This window comes from Schistocerca serialis, chromosome 12 (genome assembly GCF_023864345.2).
Source record: "Schistocerca serialis cubense isolate TAMUIC-IGC-003099 chromosome 12, iqSchSeri2.2, whole genome shotgun sequence".
Classification (NCBI taxonomy): Eukaryota; Metazoa; Arthropoda; class Insecta; order Orthoptera; family Acrididae; genus Schistocerca; species Schistocerca serialis.
Genome location: NC_064649.1, coordinates 118208152 through 118221721, shown reverse-complemented (window position 1 = coordinate 118221721; position 13570 = coordinate 118208152). Strand labels below are relative to the sequence as shown.

The 13570-nt window shown below is 45.0% G+C and overlaps 1 protein-coding gene across 1 annotated transcript in view; it reads right to left on the bottom strand.

The window, feature by feature from the left end:
- LOC126428217 (pyruvate kinase-like) overlaps window positions 1–10217 on the bottom strand; it is a 141328-nt gene extending 131111 nt beyond the window's left edge. Inside the window, exon 1 of the mRNA XM_050090135.1 lies at window positions 10062–10217. Coding sequence (XP_049946092.1) covers window positions 10062–10094 — 33 coding nt within the window. The 5' untranslated portion in view covers window positions 10095–10217. The remainder of the gene's footprint in view (window positions 1–10061) is intronic.
- Between the last annotated feature and the right edge of the window lie 3353 nt (window positions 10218–13570).

The following is a 13570-nucleotide window of genomic DNA, read 5'->3' as shown; positions in this document are numbered from 1 at the left end:
TCCTTACACTTAAATCTATACTCGATGTTAACAAATTTCTCTTCTTCAGATACGCTTTCCTTGCCATTGCCAGTCTACATTTTATATCCTCTCTACCTCGACCATCATCAGTTATTTTACTCCCTAAATAGCAAAACTCCTTTACTACTTTAAGTGTCTCATTTCCTAATCTAAGTCCCTCAGCATCACCCGACTTAATTTGACTACATTCCATTATCCTCGTTTTGCTTTTGTTGATGTTCGTCTTATATCCTCCTTTCAAGACACTGTCCATTCCGTTCAACTGCTCTTCCAAGTCCTTTGCTGTCTCTGACAGAATTACAATGTCATCAGCGAACCTCAAAGTTTTTATTTCTTCTCCATTAATTTTAATACCTACTCCGGGTTTTTCTTTTGTTTCCTTTACTGCTTGCTCAATATACAGATTGAATAACATCGGGGAGAGGCTACAACGCTGTCTCACTCCCTTCCCAACCACTGCTTCCCTTTCATGCCCCTCGACTCTTATAACTGCCATCTGGTTTCTGTACAAATTGTAAATAGCCTTTCGGTCCCTGTATTTTACCCCTGCCACCTTCAGAATTTGAAAGAGAGTATTCCAATCAACATTGTCAAAAGCTTTCTCTAAGTCTACAAATGCTAGAAACATAGGTTTGCCTTTCCTTAATCTATTTTCTAACATAAGTCGTAGGGTCAGTATTGCCTCAAGTGTTCCAACATTTCTGCGGAATCCAAACTGATCTTTGCCGGGGTCGGCTTCTACCAGTTTTTCCATTCGTCTGTAAAGAATTCGCGTTAGTATTTTGCAGCTGTGACTTATTAAACTGGTAGTTCGGTAATTTTCACATCTGTCAACACCCGACCGGTTAGCTACATAAATACTGAGGAACCCTTATAAACAGCCCGTCGCTAAATATAGTTGACAGGATGGAGAATATTCCCAGAAGGGCATTAGTAAAGAAAAGTATTAAGTTTATAGTGATAACAAAAAAAAGGGAGGGGATGAACGTTACGATTTCTAGTGTGTAGCCCACTTTGTTATTCAGCGAAGCAAAGTTTACTAAGAAAACAGAAAACTTTAATTAAAACAATATCATGAATGTACGAATGTCAACTTCCAGTCATTCAAAAATGAATGTGAGTACACTGAACCGCAAAAATCTAGTATGCTCATGCGTATTCAAATACAGAGATATGTCAACAGCCAGAATACGGCGCTGCGGTCGGCAACGCCTATATAAGACAACAAGTGTCTGTCTCAGTTGTCAGATCGGTTACTGCTGCTACAATGGCAGGTTATCAAGATTTAAGTGAGTTTGAATAGGGTGTTATAGTAGGCTCACGAGCGATAAAACACAGCATCTCCGAGGTAGCGATGAAGTGCCGATTTTCCCGTACGACAATTTCACGAGTGCACCGTGAATATCAAGTATCCGGTAAAGCATCAAATCTCCGACATCGCTGCGGTCGGAAAAAGATCCTCCAAGAACGGGACCAAAGACGACTGAGGAGAATCGTTCAACGTGACAGAAGTGTAACCTTTCCACAAACTGCTGCAGATTTCAATGCTGCGCCATAAACAATTGTCAGTGTGCGAATCATTTGACGAAACATCATCGATATGGGCTTTTGGAGCCGAAGAAACACTCGTGCACCCTTGATGACTGCACGACACAAAGGTTTACGCCTCGCTTGGGCCCGTCAACACCGACATTGGACTGTTGATGACTGGAAACATATTGCCTGGTCGGACGAGTCTCGTTTCAAATTGTATCGAGCGGATGGACGTGTATGGGTATGGAGACAACCTCATGAATCTATGGACTCCGCATGTCAGCAGGGGACTGTCCAAGCTGTGGAGGCTCTGTAATGGTGTGGGAGTGATATGAGGCTCTTGATACGTCTAGATACCACTCTGGCACCTGACACGTACGTATACATCTGTCTGATCTCCTGCATCCATTCATGTCCATTGTGCATTCCGACGGACTTGGGAAATTCCAGCAGGACAATGCGACACCCCACACGTCCAGAATTGCTACAGAATACCTCCAGGAACACTCTTCCGAGTTTATACACGTCCACTAAACTCCGGACGCATGAATATTATTGAGCATATCTGCGATGCCTTGCAAAGTGCTGTTCAGAAGAGATCTTCACCCCCTTGTAGTCTTAGGGATTTATTCAGACATTAGTCGAACCCGTGCCACGGCGTGTTGCGGCACTTCAGTGTGCTCATGGGGGCCCTACACGATATTAGGCAGATGTATCAGTTCGTCTGGCTATTCAGTGTATGTATGTCCCACTTCTCGCCGGCCGGTGTGGCCGTGCGATTCTAGGCGCTTCAGTCTGGAACCGCGTGACCGCTACGGTCGCAGTTTCGAATCTTGCCTCGGGCATGGATGTGTGTGATGTCCTTACGTTAGTTAGGTTAGTTCTGAGTTCTAGGCGACTGATGACCTGAGAAGTTAAGTCGCTTAGTGCTTAGAGCCATTTTAACCATTTTTTAATGTCCCACATCTCCTCCTAAACCGCTGGGCCAATTTCAACCGAACTTGGTACACATATCACTAACTGTCTGGAAAGAATCATGTGAGAGTAAGAACCACCTACTTATCAAAGGGGTTAGAGTGAAAAAGCAGTATAGTCTACAACGCCCGAATAGCCGCACTCTGATCATCCAGTATTTGCGAATGAAGTCACGTATTGAATTCTAACATACATGTAATTAGAAACCATTACGAAACTTTTTACACTGACTACCCCTACAAAAGGATGAAAGGAAAAGAAACTGTATCGTTTACTTCATTTTCGCTGTTCATGCAGTATAACAGCCGCATGAAGCATGACGTTTTAATTTATTACGTATTTACTACTAACTGTATTCGTAACAAACAGTGAGATGACGTAAGTCATGGGATACCTCCTAATATCGTTTCGGACCTCCTTTTTCACGGTGTAGTTTGAAAATATGAAGTCCATGAACGGCTGCAAGTGGTCTTCAAGTAGCCGAACAGACCGGAGAACCCAGTCCATTCTATGCAAACAGAGCCCACACCGTTTCGGAGGCGCAGTGCCCTTGTTGATAACTTAGATCCCCTACACTCCAACTTTACCATCAGCTCTTATCACTTGAAATGCCGGCTGGGGTGGTCGAGCTGTTCTAGCCGCGGGTTATGGAGCCCCTTAGGAAAATAGCGGGTAGGTCGGGGAAGAATGCCAGTGTGCACTCGGTGTGCTTGCCGGGGGGTCTCGTCCGTAATGTGGAGGAGGCCCTTCCGGCAGCTATTGAACGCACTGGGTGTGACCGGCTGCAGATAGTAGCACATGTCGGAACGAATGACGCCTGCCGCTTGGGTTCTGAGGCCATCCTTGGTTCCTTCCGGCGGCTGGCTGATTTGGTGAAGACAACCAGCATCGCACGCGGAGTGCAAGCTGAGCTTAATATCTGCAGCATAGTGCCCAGAGTCGATCGCGGTCCTCTGGTTTGGAGCCGTGTGGAGGGTTTAAACCAGAGGCTCAGACGACTCTGCGACTATAATGGTTGCAAATTCATCGACCTCCGTTATTGGGTGGAGAACTGTAGGGCCCCCCTAGACAGGTCAGGCGTGCACTACACACCGGAAGCAGCTACTAGGGTAGCAGAGTACGTGTGGCGTGCACACGGGGGTTTTTTAGGTTAGAGGGACCCCCCCTTGGGCGAAACGATAAAATACCTGACGGCTTACCAGAGAGGACATTATCATCGTTGATAAAGAACGTCCGTCCTCAGAGACCAAAAACAGGAAAAGTTAACGTAATATTGGTAAACTGCAGGAGTATCCAGGGCAAGGTTCCTGAATTAGTATCTCTTATTGAAGGAAATAGTGCGCATATAGTATTAGGAACGGAAAGTTGGTTAAAACCGGAAGTGAACAGTAACGAAATCCTAGACACAGAATGGAATATATACCGCAAGGATAGGATAAACGCCAATGGTGGAGGAGTATTTATAGCAGTAAAGAATTCAATAATATCCAGTGAAGTTATTAGCGAATGCGAATGTGAAATAATCTGGGTTAAGTTAAGTATCAAAGGTGGGTCAGATATGATAGTCGGATGCTTCTACAGACCACCTGCATCAGCAACCGTAGTAGTTGAGCGCCTCAGAGAGAACCTGCAGAACGTCGTGAAGAAGTTTCGTGATCATACTATTGTAATAGGGGGAGACTTCAATCTACCAGGTATAGAATGGGATAGTCACACAATCAGAACTGGAGCCAGGGACAGAGACTCTTGTGACATTATCCTGACTGCCTTGTCCGAGAATTACTTCGAGCAGATAGTTAGAGAACCAACTCGTGAAGCTAACGTTTTAGACCTCATAGCAACAAATAGACCGGAACTTTTCGACTCCGTGAATGTAGAAGAGGGTATCAGTGATCATAAGTCAGTGGTTGCATCAATGACTACAAGTGTAATAAGAAATGCCAAGAAAGGAAGGAAAATATATTTGCTTAACAAGAGTGATAGGGCACAAATCGCAGAATATCTGAGTGACCACCATCAAACGTTCATTTCTGAGGAAGAGGATGTGGAACAAAAATGGAAAAAATTCAGAAACATCGTCCAGTACGCCTTAGATAAGTTCGTACCGACTAAGGTCCAAAGCGAGGGGAAAGATCCACCGTGGTATAACAATCATGTACGAAAGGTACTACGGAAACAAAGAAAGCTTCATCATAGGTTTAAGAGTAGTCGAATCATAGCTGATAAGGAAAAGCTGAACGAAGCGAAAAAGAGCGTAAAGAGAGCAATGAGAGAAGCATTCAACGAATTCGAACATAAAACGTTGGCAAACAATCTAAACAAGAACCCTAAAAAGTTTTGGTCATATGTAAAATCGGTAAGCGGATCTAAATCCCCTATTCAGTCACTCGTTGACCACGATGGCACCGAAACAGAGGACGACCGAAGAAAGGCAGAAATACTGAATTCAGTGTTCCGAAACTGTTTCACTGCGGAAAATCGTAACACGGTCCCTGACTTCAGCCGTCGCACGGACGCCAAAATGGAAAATATTGAAATAAACGATATCGGAATTGAAAAACAACTGCTATCATTTAGTAGCGGAAAAGCATCCGGACCAGACGAGATACCCTTAAGATTCTACAGTGATTATGCTAAAGAACTTGCCCCCTTTCTATCAGCAATTTATCGTAGATCGCTGGAAGAACGTAAAGTACCTAGCGACTGGAAGAAAGCGCAGGTCGTTCCCATTTTCAAGAAGGCTCATAAATCAGATGCGAATAATTATAGGCCTATTTCGCTTACGTCAATCTGTTGTAGAATAATGGAACATGTTTTGTGTTCTCGTATTATGACGTTCTTATATAATACAAATCTCCTTCATCATAACCAACATGGATTCCGCAAACAGAGATCATGTGAAACTCAGCTCGCCCTATTTGCCCAAGAAATTCACAGTGCCGTAGACACTGGCGAGCAGATTGATGCCGTATTCCTGGACTTCAGGAAGGCATTTGATACAGTTCCGCATTTACGTTTAGTGAAAAAAATACGAGCTTACGGAATATCGGACCAGGTTTGTGATTGGATTCAGGATTTCCTAGAAGAAAGAACACAACATGTCATTCTTAACGGTTCAAAATCTGCAGATGTAGAGGTAATTTCGGGAGTACCGCAGGGAAGCGTGATAGGACCTTTATTGTTTACAATATACATAAATGACTTAGTTGACAACATCGGTAGCTCCGTGAGGCTATTTGCAGATGACACGGTTGTCTACAAGAAAGTAGCAACATCAGAAGACTCGTACGTACTCCAGGAGGACCTGCAGAGGATTAATGCATGGTGCGACAGCTGGCAGCTTTCCCTAAACGTAGATAAATGTAATATAATGCGCATACATAGGGGCAGAAATCCATTCCAGTACGATTATGCCATAGGTGGTAAATCATTGGAAGCGGTAACGACCGTAAAATACTTAGGAGTTACTATCCGGAGCGATCTGAAGTGGAATGATCACATAAAACAAATGGTGGGAAAAGCAGGCGCCAGGTTGAGATTCATAGGAAGAATTCTAAGAAAATGTGACTCATCGACGAAAGAAGTAGCTTACAAAACGCTTGTTCGTCCGATTCTTGAGTATTGCTCATCAGTATGGGACCCTTACCAGGTTGGATTAATAGAAGAGATAGACATGATCCAGCGAAAAGCAGCGCGATTCGTCATGGGGACATTTAGTCAGCGCGAGAGCGTTACGGAGATGCTGAACAAGCTCCAGTGGCGGACACTTCAAGAAAGGCGTTACGCAATACGGAGAGGTTTATTATCGAAATTACGAGAGAGCACATTCCGGGAAGAGATGGGCAACATATTACTACCGCCCACATATATCTCGCGTAATGATCACAACGAAAAGATCCGAGAAATTAGAGCAAATACGGAGACTTACAAGCAGTCGTTCTTCCCACGCACAATTCGTGAATGGAACAGGGAAGGGGGGATCAGATAGTGGTACAAGAAGTACCCTCCGCCACACACCGTAAGGTGGCTCGCGGAGTATAGATGTAGATGTAGATGTACAGTCTGGAACCGCGCGACCGCTACGGCCACAGGTTCGAATCCTGCCTCGGGCATGGATGTGTGTGATGTCCTTAGGTTAGTTAGGTTTAAGTAGTTGTAAGTTCTCGGGGGACTGATGACCACAGATGTTAAGTCCCATAGTGCTCTGAACCATTTGAGAGCTGCATCAAACGAGTCTCAGGACTGAAAACCACAACAACAACAACAACGTACCTCAGATAGCCAACCAGGGAAATGGGACCTATAGTTCGAGACGGCATCCGAACCGCGTGTCCTTCCTGGTGAATCCTCACATCATTGAGAGGTGAAGGATAGATTAAATTTCACTGGTGCGGCTGAGATTCGATCCCACGACTTCTCTGTTTCCAGACACTTGCTTTACGGATGAACAAGCAGGCCGGCTATTCCCAGGTGATTTACATACGTTACAGTTTACCGTGCGTGTCGAAGACTCAGCAGTTAATTTCCAGGCAACGTTTCCAAAAGACTGGGGTGGAATTCCTGGCCATACTTAGCATTTGGCTTTGTCAATCAGCACTTCTTCGTCCCTGACAATGTCTGTTAATGTCGAAATCGCCGAATCGCACCTTGGTTGGCAGTCCAAGTTAACCTGTAAGTTCCAGCCTTACTGACTGGCTAAAGCAATTCAAATGTCAGAAACTGCCAAACGTGTATCGCCTTTAGTAGGTTCATGTCTAGAAAAGTGCCGTTGAAAGCAAGCTTAGGGTTGATGACAGCTTCACATCCTTACTGTTGCCACTAATTTATCAACAGTTGCAAGATGATGCTGATGAGGTCCCATACTCTGAGGAGCATAGGGGACGGTTCGGGAGACCAGCACCGCCGTACTAGGCAAGGCCTTCCTCCGACCGTAATGAGGATGAATGATGATGATGAAGACCACACAACAACACCCAGTCATCTCGAAGCAGGAAAAACCCCTGACCCCGTCGGGAATCGAACCCGGGACCACGTGCGCGGGAAGCGAGAACTCTACCGCAAGATCACGACCTGCCGACATCAGTCGTATAGTCGAACAGAAATGTGACTTTTCGGTTCTTTATCCACAGTAAGAGTACGAGATGCTAATTCTCATGAGACCGAGAATCTTATGTCCACGGCTCAGCACGGTTTTAGAATGTATCGCTCGTGGGAAACTCAGCGTGTCTTTTCCTCACATTATATACTGCAAACTATGAATGAAGAGAAACAGGAAGATACCACATTTGTAGATTTACGTTCACAGATATGTGAGAGCCTCGAAGACTTCCTAAGTAATAGAACTCAGTATGTTGTCCTCGACGGCGAGTGTGCATCAGAGATAAGGGTACCGAGTGCCCCAGCAAAATGTGATAACTCTGTCCTAACAGCGTCCGTAAAGCCCAACGCCACTGAGCGACCAGCGTGTCATTCTCTGGCGATAGGTGTCATTGGAGGCGGATCTGGAGGGGCATGTAGTCAGCACAACGCTCTCCTAGAAAACGCGAGTGCGCCTGAGAATCCGAACGAGTTTCGTCGGGAGCAAAGCATCGCGCGAAGCCCGAGAAAAGACAAACCGACTTGAGACTTACTTGAAACTTTCCTCCCATTCTGGCACCAGTGCCTGTCGGAGCTCCTGGAGTGTCCTAGGGGTTTGAAGACGTGCAGCGATACGTCGACCGAGAGCATCCCAGACGTGCTCGATGGGGTTTAGGTCTAGAGAACAGGCATCATTAAAAAGAAAGGCGTTTTTCGTTGCGGCGGAATCTTCTAACGAAATTCCAATCACCAACTTTCTCCTCCGAATGCGGAAATATTTTGTTGAGACCGACCTACATAGGGAGGAACGATCACCACGATAAAATAAGAGAAATTAGAGATCATACGGAAAGGTATAGGTGTTCATTCTTTCCGCGCGCTGTACTAGATTGGAATAATAGAGAATTGTGAAGGTGGTTCGATGAACCCCCTGGCAGGCACTTAAGGGGAGCCGGAGGTGGTCAAATCCAAAAAATTACGATTTTTTTTTTTTTTGCTACCGAAAATTAATTGGAACATTCCTCTTTAATGTAAACTTTGAATTATTGTTCTACTCGCACTAGAAGTGGAGTTATTACCATTTTCCCCCACGCCTGCAGAGGAAATGGGCGGCCGCTGAATGCATCTAACACACTCTCGTGACTTCCTGGCGAGCTGCTTGGGATTTTCTCGGCCTGTTACGCATACAGCGCCTTATGTTACGCATACAGCGAGTGTGCAATGGTTGGCTACATTGTTTTCTGTGACAAATATTACCCGTATTTCCTTACAGCTTACTCGTATTTTCCTCAGAATTTCGAACATCTTGCTCCATTTAATATTGTCGTACACTTTTGTTCTCGTTACGATGCCACGTTTTACTAAACGTGTATATAAGAAGAGGAAGAATGTAGGGAAAAGAAAATTAACACTAACACCAAGTTGCGATACTACAATGAATAAGAGCGCGGAACATCGTCTCTTTGCTGTTTACCGTTTCGAATTAGTTCAGTGTTGCGCCTGTTGTTGGTAGTATTATACTTCTTGTGTAAAGCGGGTAATATGCAGTATGTACAAGAATCAGGAGGGAACAATAAAACCAATTTTTCATGACTTAGCACAGCCGGAATTGTTACACAAATGTCTACACGGAAAGACGCAGAATCCTAATGAGAGCGTAAACAATTTGATTTGGAAAGTGATTCCTAAAAGGGTGTTTGTAAGCATAAAAACACTGCACTTTGGCATTTATGATGCAATAGCAACCTACAACCAAGGGAACAGTGTGAAGTTCTGAAGGCATTAGGATTTACAGCTGGGCTGAACACTGTACGAGCACTAAGATATATTGACAGAGAAAGGATAAGAGGAGCAGAATGAAGAGAAAGGCATATGAAGTATGATGGAACAACAGGCCAGGAAAGAAGACAGAAGAGGAAGCTTTTGGAGGATGAAGAAGAAGACCCTGATAATCCATCCGATAGTGCAGGAATGTATTGAGAAACTTTGATAGCCATTTCCCGTAAATTAGAATTTTTCGAATATAAGGAACATTTTCTCAAAATCCACTCAAGCTAGAGAGATGAAATTTTTATACAACACTCCTAGTGGCCAAACTTACATTGTAACACAGCCATTTGGCAATATGTTCAGTAGTTTCATTTCAGTTTAATTATAAAGCAATTATTTGTAAAAAAAATTGGGTCATTAATAAAAAAAATTATTGGAAGGAAACTAGAAAAGATACTCCAAAATCCCTCTGTCATAACTGCAATACCAAACCACTCTATGTGTAAAAAAAAATTCAAATTTTTCTATTTGGTAGTTTATTCATAAATGTTCCTCAAACTTAGTGATTTTAACATGGGCAGCATAGGCACCTCCGGCTCCCCTTAAATGTGATTTAGAGTATCCATGTAGATGTGGACCGCGCGGCTATCCCTCGAGGCTTGGCAGTGTGGGGTAGCATGACTTACCGGAGAAGTCCAGCGCCTCCCGATGCTCTTCATGCCTGGCGCTGCGCTGTGGCTGTCCGGATCTCAACTGACTGTTGTCGGTTGTGGCCGAGCCTATCTGGCGACCCGCGTCCAGAAGAAACCCGACCGCAGATAGGGGTATCTCCGTCAGCCGGCGACCACGAGAGATCCAGACAACGGCCGCGTCAGCACTGGACGCCAAGTCCGTCTGATAGCCGCCTGCTCTGGTGATAGTGTCGCAGCCCTGACCTGCGGCCGTTGCGGCTGATTGTCCTCTGCTACGAGACTCTGCGTGATTCCCCCCAGTAGGGACAGCGCGGTCACGTGTGCGGCGACCTCCACAGTACTTTCTGTACGCACCATTCTTTCAGACGACAGAAGTGGACTGAGAAAAATGGAAAACACTGGACCACCAACACCGAACTCTACCAAACGGATACTCCGGCTTTTCCACGTCTGTGGGACATCTCGATTAACATTACACTACTGGCCATTAAAATTGCTACACCAAGAAGAAATGCAGATGATACACGTGTATTCATTGGAAGTAAGTTACGATTGATCGCGAAATGAAAATCACAGTGAAAATCAGAAATGTTTAATTTGTAACAGTTAGCTACACCTTTCATCTACTTCTCTTCGTAGTCGCCGTTCTGACTCAGACATTCGTCGTAGCGTTGTACCAACTTTTCAATACCCTCAACATAGAAGGCAGCCGCCAGTGCTTTCCGCCAATTCTCTACGCTGGCCTAAAGCTCGTTGTCTGTTCCAAAATGTTGTCTTCATAGCCAGCGGTTCGTTTGAGCAGAGATGAAACTCAGTGGGAGACAATTACAGGCTGTATTGTGGGTAACCAAACATTTCCAATTGAAACGGTGCAGGAACATCTTCATTGCCCCTGCAGAATGAGGCTGAGAATTGTCTTGAAGAAGAAACCGCACGACATTTATGTAATGTTGGTTGCATAGCTTCAGGGGAAAATTCTCACCAGCCCCTCGTACTTGGCGGGAGACAGTATTTTCTATAACATCTTTACGCGCTCACTAAGAGCTCAGGAATGAAAAGAGCGACATATTTCTACCTAGAGTCATACTAGAGACACTGCCCAACACATCTTCGCAAAGCTTTATCGGATTTTCATAGTCGTTTCCATTTCGCAACCGATCGTAACTTATTTTCTGGACAACCCTCGTACTAGAACACATGTGATAACATTTTCACGCAATTTGGGTGCATACATTCTGAGAAAGCAGCATCCAGAACAACCACCTCTGGCCCTAATAACGGCCTTGATACGCCTGGGCATTGAATCAAACAGAGCTTGGATGGCGTGTACAGGTACAGCTGCCCATGTAGCTTCAACACGATACCACAGTTCATCAAGAGTACTGACTCGCGTATTGTGACGAGCCAGTTGCTCGGCACCAATGACCAGACGTTTTCAATTGGAGAGAGATCTGGAGAATGTGCTGGCCAGGGCAGTAGTCGAACATTTTCTGTATCCAGAAAGGCCCGCACAGGACCTGCAACATGCGGTTGTGCATTATCCTGCTGAAATGTAGGGTTTCGCAGGGATCGAATAAAGGGTAGAGCTACATCTGAAATGTAACGTCCACTGTTCAAAGTGCCGTCAATGCGAACAAAAGGTGACCGAGACGTGTAACCAATGGCACCCCATACCATCGCGCCAGGTGATACGCCAGTATGACGATGACGAATATGAACCGTGGCTTTACTTTCAAAACCTTTTCTTAAGAATTTACTTTATTTACTATCGATTCGTCAAGAACATTAACACCTTTAATGACACTATGTGAGCGTGGAAGTAATTGCCAATTGGTAACTGATGAACAAATTAAAAAAAATTTTTTTTCAATAAATGGAAATTTTATTCCTAAAAGCCTTTTTTTAAACAGATTTAAAATTATAATCGGAAAGCACCCTGTAAATATCAAGTTACAATTTATTCAGAGACGGAAATAACATTTTTTTGTTTTTTTTTTTTTGTTTTTGTTTTTGTTGATAGTATGAGCTTTCAGGCTGAGAACCTAGCTGCTCCCTTTTGACACGGCCGTAGTTGCGACCGCTCACAACAGCCTCTCAAAGTGTACACTGGTGCAAATCTGCAACACACCAGATAACTTTAAACTAAGAGTTTTAACAATTTACACAAGCACACAAAGTATGCCCCCCCCCCTTTGCCCTGCAGGAGGGATGGAAATGGTACAAAACACTAACAGTTAAAAAATTAAGCTTGCCACCGAAGGTGCAACTTGATTTTATCTTCTAATAAAAGTCTTACAGTGAAAGGGTGGCAACTTTATATGCTAAAATGATCATTTAAATAAAAGCCCATGAAATGCAATCTTATATAGAATTCTCAAGGTTGGCCAAACAATAGTTAAGATGCTCTACAGTACACAGATACTGGCTCTCAAGATCGTAGGCAGTAATATCAAAATTTCCAAAGATCAAAACATATTTCAGTATTAGGCCGCTACACTCCAAGCAATAAATTCGTTTACACACCAAATCCGACAAACATGACAGAGGCAGCTACTAACGTACGGTAGATTGATAGGGAGATTACCGAACAACCCGAACCGCAGGTTGCTCTAACTCACCCTTACTCCACACGGGAAAAACGGACCACCCAATTTATAAACAACCACCTTCCCGCAAGTGGGCAAACGGAGAAGAATGGTGGGACGACCCCAAAGCAAAACGGCTGGTGACCTCACCAAGAAAACAAGTAGAATTTAACAAGAGTAAATCAAACAAAATATCACCAATCACTTAACTTCTAATACACTGCGATTTCTGGAGAAGACCTGGCGCAGCACCCCCAAATCGCCCTCCCGAACCGTTCGCTGCCGGCCGCTTCAACGGACGCAGGAAGGCGCGCCGATCTCCCGTCTCACGGCGTCGCAGCTCGCCCCGGCCAGACCGATGTCGTGGGTTGACTCCTGTTGCTCTCGTGTCGACCGCGAAGCCACTACCCTTCGCTATACGCCGCGGCCCACTGGACTCACGTGGCGACCTCACATGCGCCACGCTCAAGACGGACAAGTCATCTCGTGTCTCAGTGCGAGACCGACGAACCGATCGATCCAACCGCCAATGACCACTGCCTGAGCAAACTCGAGCAGAATGGCGGCCTAACGCGCAGACTCAAGATGCAGGAAGTAAGCCCCGACCGGGCGACCACTCGCTGAGTTCTCTAACTGGCGGAGTGGAAAGACTCTCATTTTGCCGGCTTTAAAGGTTGATGCGAACGACAGACATACTAGCACTCCGATCGACAGACAGACACTAACTGCCCAACAAATGCGGACGAGAGACAGACTAGCAATCTAGGGACGAGAGACTGACCCAGACTGACCCTATGCCGAGCTCATAGCGCCCCTTAAATGCACGTGAACAGGCAACGTTTCCCCTTTCCCACCAGAGGGAGACACCAAAGCTGCGATTGCCACAGCGGTCCCACCGCCAGAAACTGAGGGCGACTG